The sequence below is a fragment of the Peromyscus maniculatus genome, chromosome 23 (genome assembly GCF_049852395.1).
Source record: "Peromyscus maniculatus bairdii isolate BWxNUB_F1_BW_parent chromosome 23, HU_Pman_BW_mat_3.1, whole genome shotgun sequence".
Lineage (NCBI taxonomy): Eukaryota > Metazoa > Chordata > Mammalia > Rodentia > Cricetidae > Peromyscus > Peromyscus maniculatus.
Window position 1 is genome coordinate 36,173,540 of NC_134874.1, and position 19,288 is coordinate 36,192,827.

A 19,288-nucleotide genomic window follows, 5' to 3' on the forward strand; every position below is an offset into this window, starting at 1 on the left:
TGAGATCTGTCTAATGGAACTGGACTTAAATATGATAAGAATATTATGAGTTACCCTTGTAATATTCATGCCACTATAAAGATATGCCACCAGTGTGCATAGCTTTCCCTGCCAGTCATAGTTGTAGGTTTCGGGTGTCACTGGTGTGTTAGACAGTTGATTATGTTTTCTTTTTATTAATGTGCATAAAACTTTTCAGCTCTGTGGATGCTAGCAGGTAGGAATAAAGTTTCCATGTAAGCACCAGCTTGATTTCTCCAAGTCCTATAACTCAAGTATGCAAACACCAGCAAATTCTGGAGGGTAACCACGAACAACAGAAATAGCTTGTAATGTTTGGGTGTGTATTGACAGCATTGACAAACAACTTGAAACATACCTAGCGATGGGATTTTTGTTTGATGGCCCACGGTATCTAGGAGAAGCACTATTCTGCAGCTATAGAATAATGATATTTAAATTATTTATGTATGTATTTTAGGATGATTCAATATTAGTACATTCCCATGTAGTTTTCTCCAAGGTCTTACTGTTAATCCTTCACACACTCCCTCTGCTTATCTGCACTCCCAGAACTCACAGCCTACCCTTCCTGTTCCAGTATTTCCATTCCCCTGTTCATACCACATGTGCTCCATTCCTCTGCTAGTGAAATCCCTTTTCTATTGCACCTTACTAGTTCCCTGATTTACATGGGTACACCAGTAAGTAGAGATAACTCAAGATTCAAAATTATCATCTGCTTATGAGAGAGAGCATTTAGCTTTGTATTATTGTGTTTGGGTTACCCTATTCAGAGTGGTAATTCCAGCTGCATCCATTACAAGTAAATTTTATAATTCTATTTGTGTTTTCAGCTGGATAAAATCAGTTGGTGTACATGTACTACAGTTTCAATATCCATACATCAGTAGAGGGACATCTATGCTGCTTTCACTTCGTGGCTACAGTGAATATAGCAAGAATGAACATGGATGATCAAGAATTTCTTTAGTAGGATGTGTAGGCCTTTATGTATATACTCAGGATTGATAAACATAGATGATATTGTAGATCTCTTTCCACACTTTTAGAAAGCCTCCACACTAATTTACATAGGGCCTACAGCAGTCTGTGGTCCCCTTAACCGACATAAGGGCCAGCATTTGTTGTAATTTGCGTTCTTGGGTAAGACAAAATATCAAAGAAGCTTCAATGTTTATTTCACTGGTTGCTAAGGAGATTGAACACCTTTAAAATCTTTCTCAGGCATTTGTATTCCATGTTTTCTGCACTCTCATTTCAGTGCCATGTGTTTTAAATTGGGTTGTTTGTTTTATCTAGAGTTAAATCAATGCTTGTTGATAAGACATTGGGATCTCTGTTTCCTGTTATCCCAACTTCTCTGGTTTTAGATGAAGTGAGAATGTTTGAGACGCAGTCTTGAGGCCACTCCATGTTGATGTGTGAATGAGTTGTCTAGAGTGTGTGTAGCCTGTGTGTCAGTCACATAGAAAGGGATGCTGCTCCTTTGTTATTTCAGACATTTCCTTTTGACAAATCTCTAGGTCACTTGGAGACATCATGGTTGAAATTCTTGTCACCGGGACACTTACCCTTCTCTCTCCCATCCTTGCTCTCCCTCCTAGTGTGTTCCCTCCTTACACCCGGATCTTGCTCTGCATACTCCTCATGTGCCTTCTCCAATCTCTTTTCCTTCTCAGACTTGGAGATTCCATTAATCCTAGTTGTCTTATTGAACATGACTTGGCTTCAGGACAGCTCAGTGACCATAGATGGCACACTGGACTTCCCATGCCCACAGACTGTAACAATTTCTGTTATCATAAGCATATGATCCCAAACTAAATTCTCTCTCTATCTCCCTCTCTCTCTCTCCCTCCCTCCCTCCCTCCTATCTCAAAAATCTCTTGTCTCTGGGTCTTAGCTCCCTGCTCTTGTGTTATCTCAGAGCCTTCCTTCTTCTCTGCTTGCTCCAGTCCCTTCTCTCACCACTAGATACAGTTTTACAAACATTCACATATATTTGGGATATGGATAATATTATAATATTAAAATTGTTTCATGCTTTTGTGTTCTATAAATAAAGTGTCTGTGGGGTTGGGTTTTAGTTCTCTCCCTCCAGACCTGAGCATTCTGTTTAAGGCTTTCGTTCAAATCTGTTCTGTGTTAGGTGAGCCACCTCAACCTGTGACAAGAGAAGTAGAGAAAGCAGAATAGAACAGAAAACAATGCTGTGTGTTTAAAAAACAGCTAAAAAGTAAGTTATTCCTGATACAGGTCAGGGATGCTAATCGGCTTCCCTCTCTTACATCCCTAAAGCTTTTACTAAAGTATAAAGTTTATCTTTATGTTTGTAAGAAAAGTCTGTAAACTTTCTCTATCTCAGGGTTTGTAAATTCATTGAATGTGGTTGAAAAATCTGTAAAATCTGTAACAAAAAGTTATGGTAAAATTTATTTTAAAAAAAGGATTGAGAGATAAAATCTACATCATGCTTCTGTGTAACTGTAATTTAACTCTTGTTCTGGAAGACCCATGTGACACAGCACACTGTATATGTGACTTTCATTCAATTACTGTTTGTGGAAAACAAAACTTAACAGCAAATGTTTGATGAATCTACCAGCTCTCATTGGACCAAGAGGTGAGGGACTCTTCTCCCATCTAGACAGTCCTGCCTCTAGGACCCAGGCCCTGGGACACAGACAGTCTCCAAGAACCCCAAACCAACTCTGTCCTAGTTGCTGGCCAGCAAGAAAAAGTGCTGTGGGTAGACTCCCCTGCTAAAATCTCCCACTGGACCCTGCAATCTACAAGACCAATGCCCTACCCAATACCCATCTGCGTGTGACCCCAGTAACTTCCAGAGATAAGGAATCTACCAGCTCTCATTAGACCAAGAGGTGAGTAACTCTTCTCCCACCCAAAGAGAACTGCCTCAAGGATCCAGGCCCTAGGACACAGCCTGTCTATGAGAACCCCCACCCAACACTGCCCAAGTTGCCAGCCAGTAGAAAAAACTCCTGTGGGCAAGCTCCTCCACCAAAAACCCCCATCAGACTCTGCATTCTACAGGACCCATGCCTTACCACAATAACCATCTACCTACAACACCAGTAACTTCCTGACACATGGAAATATGCCAGCTCTCATTGCAGAAAGAGTTGCTGGCCAGGAGGTAAGATTCCGGTGTCAGGCACCACCACCAAAACTCCCCACAGGACCCAGCAATCTACAAGACCCATGCCCTACCCCAATAGCATCACCCTGTGATACCAGTAGCTTCCTGAGACATACAATCTGCTAGCTCATATTGGACCAAAAGATGCTTCCTGAGACACAGAATCTGCCAGCTCTGACTGGACCAAGAGTTCTAATAAGACCAAGAGAGGCTCCCTGAGTCTCAGAATCAGCTACCTTGGACTGGACCAAGAGCAGTTCCCTGACATACAGAATCTGCCAGCTTCAATTAGAGCAAGAGCTAAGATTGGACCCAGAAGGGCCCCCTGAGACACAGACACAGCAAGCACAGAGTGGACCAAGATCAGATAGATCAGACACAAGCACCTCTTGCAACTATTGGAGGAAGAAATGAGTAGATGTCAGTGCAAAAATACATACAACAGCATAAAGAGAAATCTGGCATCACCAACACCTAGCCTGCCTGCAACAGCAAGATCTGAATATCACAATGTAGAAGAAGGTAACCTTAAAAATAACTAAATAAAGATGCTAGAGGCCTTTAAAGAGGAAATGAAATTTTTTCTTAAAGAAACTGAGGGAAAGAGAAATGAAGAAATCAATAAATCCCTTAAAGAAAGCCAAGAAAACAATGAAAAAGCAAATAAACATGTGAAGGAAACAGTTCAAGACCTGAAATTTTAAATAGAAACAATGAAGAAGACATAAACAGAGAAAATGCTGGAAATAAAAAATCTGATTAAACAAACAGGAAACACAGATGCAAGCATAACCAACAGAATACAAGAGATAGAAGAGAGAATCGTTGGTATAGAAGATACAGCAGAGGAAATGGATTCATTGGTAAAAGAAAACAGTAAAGCCAAAAGAGTCATAACACAAAATATCCAGGAAATCTTGGATACCATGAAAAGGCTAAACATATGAATAATAGGGATAGAAGAAGGAGAAGAATACCAACTCAAAGGCACAGACAATATATTCAACAAAATCATGAAAGATATTTCCCAACATAAAGAAGGAAATACCTATGAAGATACAAGAAGTTTATAGAACACCAAATAGACTAGAACCAAAAAAAAGTCTTCTAACCACATAATAATTAAACCACTAAACATAAAGAATAAAGAAAGAATATTAAGAGCACCAAAGTTTCTCCTTTCTCATTCAAGTGATTTAAAAAGGCAGACCAATCAGAATAACATCTGACTCCTCAATGGAGACTTTGAAAGCCAAAAGATCCTGGACAGATGTAATGCAGACAATAAGAGACTATGAATGCTAGCCTAGGTTAATATACCCAGCAAAACTTTCAATCACCATAGACAGACTGAACAAGATATTACAAGACAAAACCAGATTTAAATAATACCTATCCACAAACCCAGCCCTACAGAAAGCACTAGAAGGAAAACTCCAAGCTAAGGAAGTCAAATGTACACTCAAAACCACAAACAACAGATAACCGCAAAAGAAGGGAAATAAACACACACTACAACCAAAAAAATCACTGGTTATTAACATCCCTTAATATCAATGGACTCAATTCTCCTATAAAAGGACATAGGCTAACAGAATGGATACAAAATCAGAAACTATCCTTCTGCTGCACACACCTCAATTTCAAAGATAGCCACTATCTCAGAGTAAAAGACTGAGAAAAGGCTTTCCAATCAAATGGACATATGAAGCAAGCTGGTGTAGCTATCCTAACATCTAATAAAATAGATTTCAGACTAAAATTAATCAGGAAGGACACTACATATTCATCACAGGAAAGATCCAACAATATGAAGTCTAAATTCTGAACACTTATGCCCCAAATACAAAGGCACTCACATATGTAAAAGAAACATTACTAAAGCTTAAATCACACATCAAACCCCATTCATTAATAGTGGGAGACTTCAACACCCCACTGTCACCACTGGACAGATCTGTCAGATCAAAACTTAACAGAGAAATAAGGGACCTAACAGATGTTATGACTCAAATGGCCTTAAGTGATATCTACAGAACATTCTACCTTAACAACAAACAATATACATTCTTTTCAGCACCCCGTGGAACGTTCTCTAAAATCAACCAGATACTCAGTCACAGAGCAAATCTCAACAGATACAAAAAAATGGAATAACCTCATGCATTCAATTGGACCACCATGGCTTAAAGTTAGATTTTAACAACAAAAATTACAGAAAGCCTACAATCTCATGGAAACTGAATAATGCCCAACTGAATCACCACTGGGTCAAGAAAGAAATAAAGAAAGATATTAAAGACTTCCTAGAATTCAATGAAAATGAATGTACTACATACCCAATCTTGTGGGACACTATGAAATCAGTGCTAAGAGGAAAATTCATAGCACTAAATGCCCACATAAAGAAGTTGGGGAATTTCACACTAGTGACATAACAGCACACTTTAACAGCTCTAAAAAAAAGAAGCAAAGAAACAAGGAGGAATGGATGCCAGGAAATAATCAAATTGAGAGTTGAAATCATTAAAATGGAAACAAAGAAAACAAATCAAAGAATCAATGAAGGAAAGAGTTGGTTCTTTGAGAAAATCAACAAGATAGACAAACCCTTATCCAAGCTAACCAAAGACAGAGAGAGAGCATCTAAATTAATAAAATCAGAAATGAAAAGAGAGACATAACAACAGACAACAAGGAAATACAGAGAATCCTCAGGTCATACTTCAAACACCTGTATTCCACAAAATTAGAAAATTTAAAAGAAATGGACAATTTCCTAATTAGGTACCACATACCAAAGTCAAACCAAGATGAGAAAAACAATTTAAATAGACCACTAACCCCTCAGGAAATAGAAACAGTCATTAAAAGTCTCCCAACCAAAAATAAAGCACATGACCAGATGGCTTCAATGCAGAATTCTACCAGATTTTCAAAGAACATTTAATACCAATACTCTTCAAATTGTTCCACACAATAGAAACATACGGAATATTATAAAACTCCTTTTATGAGGCTATAGTTACTCTGATTCCCAAGCCACACAAAGATGCAACAAAGAAAGAGAGTTACAGATCAATCTCCCTCATGAACATTGATGCAAAAATACTCAATAAAATATTGCCAAATCGAACACATCAAAAAATTATCCACCATGATCAAGTAGGCTTTATCTCAGAGATGCAAAGATGGTTCAACACATAAAAATCTGTCAATGTAATACACCATATAAAAAAACTGAAAGAAAAAAACCTACATGATCATCTCATTAGATGTTGAAAAGGCCTTTGACAAAATCCAACACCCCATCATGGTAAAGGTCTGGGAGAGATCAGTAATACAAGGAACATACATAAACATAAAAAGACAATTTACAGCAAGCCAACAGCCAACATCAAATTAAATGGAGAGAAACTCAAAGCAATTTCACTAAAATGAGAACAAGAAGGCTGTCTACTCTCTCAATATCTAATCAATATAGCACTTGAAGTTCTAGCCAGAGTAATAAGACAAAAAAGGAGATCAAAGTAATATAAATTGGAAAGGAAGAAGTCAAACTTTCTCTATTTGTAGACGATATGATAGTATACATAAGTGACGCCCAAAATTCTACCAGGGAACTTCTGCAGCTGATAAACACTTTCATTAATGTGGCAGGATACAAGATTAATTCAATAAAAATTTAGCTCTCCTACATACAAATGATAAATGGGCTGAAAAAGAAATCAGAGAAATATCACCTTTTACCATAGTCACAAATAATATAAAATACCATGGGGTAACTCTAACTAAGCAAGTGAAAGATCTATATGACAAAAAGTTCAAGTCTTTGAAGAAAGAAACTGAAGGCAATATCAGAAAATGGAAAATTCTCCCACTCTCATTGATAGGTAGGATTAACATAGTTAAAAGGACAATCTTACCAAAAGCAGTCTACTGATTGAATGCAGTCTCCATCAAAATCCCAACACAATTTTTCCCATACCTGGAAAGTACGATACTCAACTTCATATGGAAAAACAAAAACCTAAGATAGATAAAACAAACCTCTACAGTAAAGCAACCTCTGGAGGCACCACCATCCCTGATCTCAAGTTTGACTACAGCTTTAGTCATAAAAACAGCTTTGTATTGGCATAAAAATGATCTGTGGACCAACAGAATCAAACTGAAGACCTGACATTAATCCACTTGAATATGAACATCTGATTTTTGACAAAGAAGCTAAACTGTACAATGTGGACTGTATTTATGGTTTAAGGTTTTACTTTGATGCTAAAGGATCTTCAAATAAATCTTTAACTAAAAATTTTAAGGCTCAGATTGACAGGGATAAAACTATAAAATTCTAATCTTATACAAACTATGAACTTGGTATAAACTGTAGAAGATAAGACACGGAAGTTAATGGTCAGTTGTAGTTAGATAGGCCCATAGGGCCGAGGAAATTGGCTCAGACCAGTAGCCAAGGCATGCACACAATGTACTTCCAACCTGGAGCAAACCTGGAGTCTGCATGAGGGCCTAGCAACAGGAGCTATCAGAGTTCCTGGTCACTGTCAGAGGTTCTGACTACTGTCAGAGTTCCTGATCATGCAGAGTCTGCCTAGGACCTAGCAACAGTCCTTGTCTAAGTTCCTGATCATGCCCAGCCAATGAGGGATGACCACACAGACTAGGCACTGGGAGGAGGGTATATAAGGGCTTCCCTGTTATTGAATAAGAGAGTTTGTTATTTGCCTTCAATGGACTCTTGGTTTCTGTGCCGATGATGCTGTGCCATCTCACCTCCTCCCCCAAGGGAGCCATTAGAATCTAAGCAACAGTCAGTTACTTTATAAATAATCAAACTTTTTACTGTGCTCCAAACTGTGGTTTTGGTAATGCTGAGTTTAAATGTAATTCATTTACAGAGGGGCAAGCCATAGCCTTCTGTACATGCTATCAAGGACAAGCACGAAGCAAGTAACTGAAAATAAGTAAAGTTTGTTTAAAATCAGGTATAGTTAATTAATTAAATGATGTCCCACACACTGCTCAGAGAGATCTGCTGAATATGGAATGTAGACTATTTAACAAAAAAGCTTCCCCTGATACACAAAAATACTAGCTTCTAGAATCAGCTTCTAAGACTATTCACAAATATGGTGGAAGAACATACTCCACCTTGACCTTTCCTCAGTTGTGCTAATGTGGACAACTGGGCTCATACCTGGCACACAATTTACCCACCACCAGGTCCGTGCCAAAATGTGGACACTATTGAGTTAGATGCCCTACTCTGCCCAGCCAAGGTAGGACAGTTTTCCCTAGTTCCTCCTTCACAGAAACATCTCTCAGACCTCAGGAGTCTGGTGTTTGAAGGTAGATGCTCCCCTGTGTGGCAACCAACGTCTTAATAGTGTCTTGTGTGTCACATCCAAGAAATGACAGCCCTGCTCCCAACAGAGTCATAGAGACCACCATGGAGAATTCCAGATGGATGCTTAGGTATCAGGTAAGTCTCTGTCATTTTAACTGATACAGGGGTAGTTTTGATATACTTCCTGCTCAAATTTTTCTCTCTGATTTCTAACAAGTTGTTGTTTTATAAGTTTAGCAGAAGCAAGCAGACCTACCCAGCTCCTCCCTGTAGCTGGAGAGTTTCTCTCCAGCTCCCAAGTCCCACCAGTCCCAGAACCCACTTGTAAAATAAAGACACAGACTCTTACATTATTTAAACTGCTTGGCCATTAGCTCAGGCCTATCATTGTTTAGCTCTCACTCTTATATTTAGCCCTTTTCTATTAATTTATACTTTGCCACATGGCTCGGCTTATTGGTACCTTACATCTTGCTTGTCCTGGCGGCAGCTCCAGGCAGTCTCCCTTCTCCTTGCTCCTAGCTCAATTTTCCTGTTAGTCCTGCCTATACTTCCTGTCTGGCTATTGGCCAATCAGATTTATTTACATATAGCAATATCCACAGCACCTCCCAACAAGGCTACAGCTGCATGATCAGTCCACATAATATGTGAAAATTATGTGTTGTTTATTTTTAAATAATAGGTCATCTGCTGAAGAAGGCAGACTCAAGACAGGGTCATCTTGCTGACAGGCTTCATACTGAAAAAGATATCCTCACAAACTAGGTTTAAATGAAAACCAAACTGAAGCTATCATGCTATTATTCAGCAAAAAAGAAAAAACTGTTTACTATTCATTTATTAAAGGAACTTGCTTTTCAATCATTCTTCCTATTAACCAGCCATATATGTCTTCTGGTAAATGATTGGATAGAAAAAAAGGATTAAAGTTTATATAAGTTTGAGGGTCTTAGGAAGGGATATATTATGTACACACAAGTTGGAAAGGTCTGAGGAAGTGATTTATGCTATGTGAAAATAAGACTTAAAGATTTCTAAGCTTCAGAGTTTTATGTTAGTAGTTAGTGGAGTTCTAATAAGCTATTAATCTAGGCTTGGCAAAACACTGGCTACTATTATTATCGTCACAGGCCAAAATTTTTAATTTTCTTTCATAGTTTACTAAACATAGACTTAAAAGTGCTGCTGGCTGACTGTGCTGAAAATATCCATGTCATATACATATGACATATATATGTATATGTACACACACACACATATATATATATATATATATATATATATATATATAGAGAGAGAGAGAGAGAGAGAGAGAGAGAGAGAAAGAGAGAGTATAAAACTTGGCCAGAAGAAAAAGTATTCATGTTTGTAACTGAGCACCATCCTTTGGGTCCCCAAGTTTTTACTAAGTCTATAAAGTACAAGTCTACCCCACCTGTACACAAACACTGGTTTTGTTCTTTTATACAATGAGGACTTAAGCACCGATTACAGACAGTGTTCATGACAATATATTTAAAACTTTTATCTCTGAAAGTAAATTTAAAAAAATTAATGTAAGCTTCAGGAAGTCGTGACTTGAATCCACCTATGACAGATCAAACAGGCTCCTGAAAGAAGCTCCTGTCAGTTAACAGTTCCAGCTTTCCTCTCTACTGCCTATCCCTGAGGATGGACTCTCTCTTTCTCCTGGCCTTGGGACTCAATCTGCCTCCTGCTGTAGCATGATACTGAACTACATACAGTCTTTCCATCCTGTAAAAGCATTCCTAAGAGAACTTTAAGTGCTAAATAAATTAGGCATGTATGTTGGCATTTTTCTTTTCACATACTCCATAATACCACAACTACCAGGACTACAGGTCTGGAAGACTGTTTCCTGTTCACAGAGCAGTGCATGGATTGGACCTTCAAGAAGATACTTCTCAGCAGAGGACAATCTTAATCTAGAATTAATGTTTAAATGAACAAAGGTACCAACAATAGCAACAGTAGATAAAAGTAGGAAATATGGAAAAGCAAGGCCAAACAAATCCTCCACAATATCATAAGAAACCAACAAATGAACTCAAAGATACTGAGAGAGACCAAGTGCCAGATGAGTAGTTCAAAAGGCAAAAAGATGATGTCCTAAAAGAACATAGAAACAAGCAAGCAAAACCAACTGGGCATTGAGACAAGATGCAACACTGTACAGGAAAACAAAGGCTGAGGGACAAGGACAACAGTAATTGTACATATACATATATATCAAAGACTCAGTACCAAGAAAGTCAAATCCTAAATGGAAACTGAGATTCTTCCAGGGGGGAGAACAGATAGAAATGTTGGAAATGAAAAACACAAAACCTCCAATAAAAACACAGGGGAAAGTGACCCCAGGAGAACTGACTAAGCAGAAGACAGACTATCAGGCATGAAGGATGTGATTTCAAAACACTGCATTAAAATATCAATAAGGAATTAATAAGTAATAAACATGACCACAGTGTCCAAACTCTGAGATATTTTAAAGAGACCAATGCAAGAACCTGAGGGAGAGGAGATGCTAAACCATGTACTAAGGACATGGGGTTTTAGCAGAAAATATCCAGGTCTGTAGAAAGAAAGAGACATTCCTACAGGAGTCATTTAGATTCTCAAAAATATGAGAACAGGGTGGAGCCTCCCCTTGTCAGGTTAGAGTCAATGTGTGAAAACAATATAAGACTGTCTGTGGACTCACAGAATGGACAGACACAAAAATTGTTTTCCCTCTTTGATCTCTACCTGACTAAAAAATAAACAAAAGGAAAGCAAAGGTCTGTAAGATGCATAATGAAGGAGGAAAGTTTGCAAATGAGTTTCACATTTCTGTGTATACAGTTCATTATACTCAAAGGAATTACATGTGCACAGAGGAGCATACACTGTCATGTAGCCAGAATACCCTTAGCACAGTCACACAAATACTTACAGAAATTTATCAAATATATCTGGTTTGGTATCAAAAAATATATGGCTATTGTAGAATCCTTCCATTGTGATGTAAATGGGGACAAATCCACCTAGGATGATGTCAGTCTTCATGTAGGTGCTGGGCTTCCAGTAATCAAAGCATCTCTGATGATTCATTTCACCTAATGTAAACAAAGACTGCAGGAGTAGGAAGAGACAAAGCAAAGAAAGGGACATGTCAGGGTCTGCTCCACACAGAGACAATGTCCTGCAACTAGACTGAGCTGTGGAGGAGATGATTGGCTTAGGTCATGGAACAGGCTCAGACCTCAACAGTGTCATAGGAGACTCTGTATGCTACAGCTGTTCCTGATGTTGCATCAGGTTCTCAGGCTGCACATAATCTATTGTTCTCATGAAAGACAAGGGCACAGACAGTAGCAAAGTCCAGACAACTGAGGGTAAGTCAGAGTGCTGAGCTTCTCCCCAACTGTAACTAGAGTGGCCCTGAATTTGCTGGCTTTTTCTTGCTTCTATTTCCCTCTCATGCATATATGCTCTGGGGATCTTAGTCCTGGGGCTCTTCACCTGCATCCTCTATGCTGGTGGAAAACATGTTTGTTTCTTTCTTTCTTCCCCCACCTCTATGATTTCATAATTGTCCACAGTGACTTTTCAAGAGCACCACAGCCTGAGACAGAATTGTGGGTCATCAATCCAGATGGTTTGATTTAGATTGCTGTTTTGGAAGACACAGATAAAAATCATAAACACTGAGAAAAAGCCATAGCTAGCCGCAACAAAGCATGCACTTGTAATATTCCATACAATGATTTCACAAGAGAGTGAAGTGGTGATGTCAGTTTCTAGTGTCTGCCATTCAAAAGTACAGTGAACTTGTATCAATCTTGACTCCCTGGTCTGTTCTCTCCTCCTTGTAGAAATAATTATGAAGATGAAGAAAGGAGTAAGGATGTCCAGAAAAGTCCAGAAGATCATTTCCCACCTCAAATATTCAAAATATTAAGGTTCCAAAACAGTAATCTGTGTTCTGCTATTAGTGCACTCTGGTACCTCCTTTCCCCTCTCTATATATATTTTGTAAAAATTCACAATGAAATAGAATCATGCTTAATTTCTACACCTCTTCCCTCTCTCCTGTAATACTATGCATCAGAAATACAGTTGATATAATTTCATGATTTTGTTCTATATTACAGATAATTATTATATCGTATAACACAAATCAAATTTTTATATATGTATATAAGTTACTTAGATAGCAACAATTTATGAAAAAACAGGTCATGGATTTTCAAGGGGCAATGAGGACTACACTGGAAAATTTGGAGTACATAAATGGAAGGAGAAATCAAGTAATTATATTCAATAAATAAATAAATGGATGGATGTCTCTTATGTATAACCTTACAAAATTTTGATTACTGGAGTCCTTAAAATATACACAAATTACTTTTCAATTCAACACTGTATATTATTATTATTATTATTATTAGCTCTTCTGCACACAGCTTGAAGTATTTCTTTAAATTACCCCTCTTTTGACACTGAAATGTGTCCTTTGACAAGCAATTCCTCAACACCCTGATATTCAGCCTCTCACAGTCACCATTCAAACTTAGGTCAGGGGATTGACTTTAGGATCCAGTTTTGAATGAGGTCAGACAGCATTTGGTTTTTTGTGTCTAGCTCATGTTCCTGAACATAATCTCTGCATTCATCTATATGTTCAAAATAATAGGATTGCCTTTCTTGAAAGGTTGATTGCTACTTATATGTATGTAGGAATACACACACACACACACACACACACACACACACACACACACACACACACACACACACATATATATATATATGATGTATGTAATAATAGTTACTAATGATACAACTTCTGATAATCAAGGAGCCCATGGAGAGCTGTATGGGAAAATATGAAGGGAGGAAAGGGAGGTGAGAGCAGGCATGATTATATTACAATCTCAAAACCAAAAGAAAAATGTTTCTCTGCATTAAAAAAATCAAATAATGCAATATCTTGTATTCATGTGTTGAAGGACAATCAAGTCATTTCTAATTGTGTGCACTCTAAATTATGCTTCAGTAAACATGAATGGAGATGTGTTCTTGACCAGCACATGTCATGTGTTGTTTTCATATGTATGATGGTGGAATTACCCACTTAGTGTATACAGTGAATTCTCTATTTTTAACTGACTGAGGAATTTTTATGTTATTTTCCCTGCTAACTCTGTAATATTAACTTTTTTCTCTGTTTTACTTAGGGTTTCTATTACTCTTATAAAGGAAAACAATTAAATTTTGTGGCTCTCTTACAGTTCAGAGGTTTACTTCTTTATCATCATGGTAAAAAGCAAGGCAACAGGCAGGCAGACATGGTGCTAGAGCCGGAGCTGAAAGTCCCTACATATTGACTTGGAAACAACATGAAGTGATCTGATTCACTCATCTTGAGCATACATGAGAACTCAAAGCCTGCCTCTACAGTGACACACTTCCTCCACTAAGGCCACATCCACACCAACAAAACCATTAATAATAGTGCCCCTCCTAATAGTGCCCCTCTGTGAAAAACCATCCCTCACTGCCTCATTTCCTCCTGAGTACTCTTGAGTAGGAGCAGCAGGAAATATTAGTTAGGATAGAGAGGAAGAAACAGAGAGAAATGCAAGATAGTCGACTATCTCTGCCCTAGGGTATATCAAGGAATGCCAAGGCGTGGAGCAAAAGGTTTCCCCTCTGCCCCCACACAGACAAGTGCAGACCATCTCAGACACCTGCACTCAGGCCCATGGTCCAATCTCTATGCAGTCCTGTGGTGGTATTGTGTTCCCTAAAATATTTTGTATCTTAATAAACATATCTGGATGATCAGAGAGACAGAACAAGCCACAGCCTGCCTCACTTGGTCAACTTCTCAGCTGGTCTTGTTTCCTCAGACTGGAAGCTTCTGTGTCCTCATCCCAATGGCTCTCAGCTGAATTGCTGCTTAAAAGCCTGAAGCTTAACCAGCCAAATGCTTAAGCAGGCCAAATGCTTAAGCAGGCCAAATGCCTCTAGTTCCTGATCCTCATGCCTTATATATCTTTCTGCCTTCTACCATCACTCCCTGGGATTAAAGGCTTGCTCTCTGGGACTAAAGGCATGTGTCACTATGCTTGGTTGTTTCCAATGTGGCCTTGAACTCAGAGATCCAGAGAAATTCTACCTCTGAAATGCTAGGATTAAAGGCGTGTGCTATCACTGCCTATCCTAAGTATCTAGTGGCTTTTATGTTCTCTGACCCCAGATAAGTTTATTAAGGTACACAATATTTTGGGGAACACAATACCACCACACATACCTGCTAGGTAAAGCCACTAGAAAACCTAAAAATGGGCTCCAATGTGTCCCCCCTTCTTAATCTATAAAAAACAATGAGCCCCCATTAAGAGCTCACAGCAATATCCATACCTGTCAGGTCTCCCAGTATGGGAGTAGAGGATGATAAAGATGGCATTTCTTTTTCAAAATGGGACTAAGGTGACTAAAGCAGTCCTGGCTGCACAAGCCCTTTAAATCCAGAAACTCCTGATGCAACTGCATCAGTCTTAAAAACACCAATAGCTTCATCATTAACATTTAAAGGTTAACATAATTCTAATATGAATATTGCTATACACATTAACAATTCTCTCAATCTTACATCTTAAAGCAAACTCTTATTAGAACCATTTGAATTTCTTGCTAACAAAACATAGGATAAACTTCTGATGTATTCACATCAAACTTAAATACTTTCTTAACCAAAGAAGGGTGCATTAATATCAATAAATTTATATTTAATTAATTTAATGTAAACATTTTAATATAAACATTTTATATTAACATAATGATTCTTACATGAACATTACTATACACCATTATTATTCCTACGAACATACATTCAAAGGCAATATTCTAACTATTGCCATTAATACTTTCTTACAAACACTGTACAAAAACAATTTCTTAATAGAACTATACAAAACATAACATTAATTCACTCAAGTAACACTAAAATATTTTTAAATTAAATAGACTGAGGAATATTAATACTCCTTCTTTTCTTTATAATTTATTAGACAAAAAACAAATTTCTCTATTTAAATAGCTCCATTTTAAGCAGTTCCATTTTTAACACAAAACAATTCATGAATCACCACAGTTAGTAAAGCATATATGCATTCACAAAGCTAAATCTTGAGACTAAGTAAAAAATAAATAAAATTTTCCATTTAAACATTTCCATTGTTAACACAATTCCATAAAACTGTTCCTAAGTCACCACCATGGATACAGTCTATATGCATAAGTAAATTAAAACTGTCCCATTTTTAAGAAATCATTACTGTCCAAGTCACTTCTTAAGTCCAAAAATTCAAATAATAAATTATGGTAAAAGCCTTCCAAATATGAAGAAACCCATAACCAAAACCTTTTTGGAGTTTTACCTTATTTTTTTGTAAGTTCAAAAAGTTCAAACAAATTTGGTACTAGAATTCCACTTCCAAATATGAAGAAACATTTTACAGTCAAAAACTTTTTGCATTTAACAATTAGTTCAAACAAGCATCTCTGCAACTTTTGTTCTCAGGCCAGAGACATTTTTAGTTACAGCGGCATTTTATGGCAGTTTTTCCTTCAGGGTGAAAGCTGTTAGTTCCATAAGTGCTGGTTGGTGCAAAGTCCTCTCAAAAGAGACTTTCTTTTAGCTATCAAATAGAAACTGCAATGCTTTTGCTGCTAGCTCAGGTTTTTCAGTGCTGTGTTGATATTACACAGGTCTCAGCTGTGGATGCCTGACCATGGCCATTGTGGTGGCTCTGGCATCTACCATTCTTAGGAGCTTTTGAAGTTTCTGAAACAGCCCAGACTGCTAGCTTGCAGTTCGCTATGGACACTGTTTTCTGTATCCTAGGTTCCTTCATCATATACATTAAGCATAGACTCACATTTAACATTTACACTTTTACACAAACTCACATTCAACATATAATTATTTATATTCTTACAAGCTTATACTCTTAAGGCAACTCTACAAGACTACCTTACCAAATATACTCCCTTCTTCCATTTTGTTATGTGGGCTTCCAGCATGAGGCCTGGCTGAGATTACAGGTGGGGTTTTGGGGCTCACAACATCTGAGTTATAGGTGTTTCTTTCCCCATCAATATCCAGATTAATGGAATGTCTTTCTAAAGCAAAGATCAGGATTACATGTGGATTTTCTCTCTTCAAATTAAGCAAAAATACCTCACAGGCATGCCCCTCCATTTTGGGGTTTTAATGAATTTCAGATGTAATAAATTTGACAAACAGAAATAGCTATCACATCTGCACCCTTGTGAACTTGAGACACAATTATATCTAATATGTCATGATTAATTTCCAAATGTAAAACAATAACCATGTTTTAATATTTCCTAAACATGATGTAATTATTCAGAGTACAACACAAACACATTATGTATTAGACCAGCTCAAAATTATGCTTAACATGATTTAATTATCCCTTGTAGTTGGAGTTTTCCTGTGTCCACCCAGCTCTTTCAGCAGCTCAGACCTAAGTAAACACACAGATTCTTATATTACTTATAAACTGTATGGCTGTGGCAGGCTTCTTACTATCTAGTTCTTATATCTTAAATTAACCCATTTCTATTAATATGTAAGTTGCCATGTGGCTTGTGGGTTACTTGTACTTTACATCTAACTTCTCATGGTGGTGGCTTCTCCTGACTCAGCCTTCCACTCCCAGCATTCTCCTCTCTGCTTATCCTGCCTATACTATACTTCCTGCCTGGCTACTGTCCAATCAGCATTTTATTTATCAATCACTCAGAGCAACACATTCACAGCATAGAGAAAGACATCCTCAGCAATCCCTTACAACTGCAAACACATTATAAAGTTAGAATAAGTGGCAATGTCCCTGGAGGGACATTCTTTTAGTATCTCAAATTTAAATATGATAACTTTCAATATTCTCCCTCTTTTTTAATAAATTTAGTTTTATTTATTTGTTTATTTTTGTTTTACATCCTAACCAAAATTTCCCCTCCATCCTCTCCTCTCAGTCCCTCCCCCCACCTCCACTCTTCCTGCTCCCCATCCATTCCTCCTTCTCTTTTTTCTCTTCAGAAATGGGCAGGCCGCCTGTGCATATCTGCCTGCCATGTTATATCAAGTTGTGGTGAGACTAGGCATGACTTCTTACATTGAGGCTGGGCACAGCAGTAGGAGGAATGGGTTCCAAAAGCAGGCAATAGAGACAAGCCCTGCTCACACCATTAGGAGTCTCACAAGAGGATCAAGTTATACAACTGTAAAAAACATGCAGAGGGCTTAGGTCAGCCCCATGCATGATCCCTGGTTGGTGGTTCAGTCTGTGAATCACTATGAGCCTAGGTTAGTTAGTTCTGTGGGATGCTTGTGGGGTTCATGACCCCACTAGCTCCTACAAATATTTAATTGTTTATTCATTAATTTATGTGCATTTGTGTTTTGCCTTCATGTTTGCCTGTGGGAGGGTGTTGACTCCTCTAGTCCTGGAGTTACCAACAGTTGTAAGCTGCATGAGATTTTTTTCATTCTTTTAAAAATTATTTCAAGCCGGGCGCTGGTGGCGCACACCTTTAATCCCAGCACTTGGGAGGCAGAGGCAGGCCGATCTCTGTGAGTTCCAGGCCAGCCTGGGCTACCAAGTTAGTTCCAGGAAAGGCGCAAAGCTACACAAGAGAAACCCTGTTTCGAAAAACCAAAAAAAAAAAATTATTTCATATGATAAGTGTATAGAAATCTTCTGATTGGTATTTAAAATAATAATATCTATCTCTCTATTTACTTACTTAGTGATGAGGAAATAAAAACATATATACAATAGAGAGAGAATGAACATAAAATACATGCCATGCCATGTATTTTGTCATTCTGTTCCTATGGAGGTCAATAAACAAATTAGGAGGAGTCAGCTCTTTCCTTCCAGCAAACTAGCCATCTCATTGGCCATTCCCTGGTACTTTTCATGATTGACTCATGGCTTTCTGCCTTAGAGGGTTTTCTTGTGGTTCTGAAAGTTAGAGAATATTTTAATATTAAGGGCATTGTGAAAAATTTATGCAGAATTTTGTTTCAAATGAATGATAATATTAAGAAAAATAACAGGCACTCAGAGTTGAAGGCAGGAAAGAGCAAACACATCAAGCCAGCCACTCGGAAAGTTCTGCTGCCTCCTTGGCTGGTGTCTGGGAGTTGGGATTTCAGTTCATCTTTATATTTATATACACATGTATATGCAGCTAGATATGGTTGTACATATTAGGTATATCATATAGATACTTATAAAAATATGTACATAATTATATTCATAGTTCTGCATTCAACATGCATACCATATACATGCATAACAATGCCACAAAAGTTGTTTGTTTCTTTTTAATTTCTTGTTATGCCAATTTACTGTACATCTAATTTAATTTCAAAGTATAATTCTGTGTGTGTATGTGTGTGTCTGTGTGTGTGTGCATGCAAAGTTGTAGACACGTACATGTTTTTAAATGTATGAATATGGGCACATATTTGTGAGTGTTGTATGGAAACAAGCATGTGTGTATTGTGGCACAATATGATGGTGCCCTCATGCTTTATGATGGGGTCATAGCATTATTACAGTGGGGTGGGGCATGCTTGTTCATGCTTCATTCTGTGCATGGAACTTTCATGCTTCTAGAGCACT

At 37.8% G+C, this 19,288-nt stretch overlaps 1 protein-coding gene across 1 annotated transcript in view; it reads right to left on the reverse strand.

Annotated features, from left to right (window-relative positions):
• The window catches only part of LOC143270610 (vomeronasal type-2 receptor 116-like), a 56,193-nt gene that overhangs the window by 36,187 nt on the left and 718 nt on the right, over nt 1-19,288 (reverse strand). Inside the window, exons 2-3 of the mRNA XM_076561137.1 lie at nt 12,078-12,228; nt 11,509-11,687 (exon numbers count right to left, since the gene is read on the reverse strand). Of these exons, the coding sequence (XP_076417252.1) occupies nt 11,509-11,687; nt 12,078-12,083 (185 nt within the window). The 5' untranslated portion in view covers nt 12,084-12,228. The remainder of the gene's footprint in view (nt 1-11,508; nt 11,688-12,077; nt 12,229-19,288) is intronic.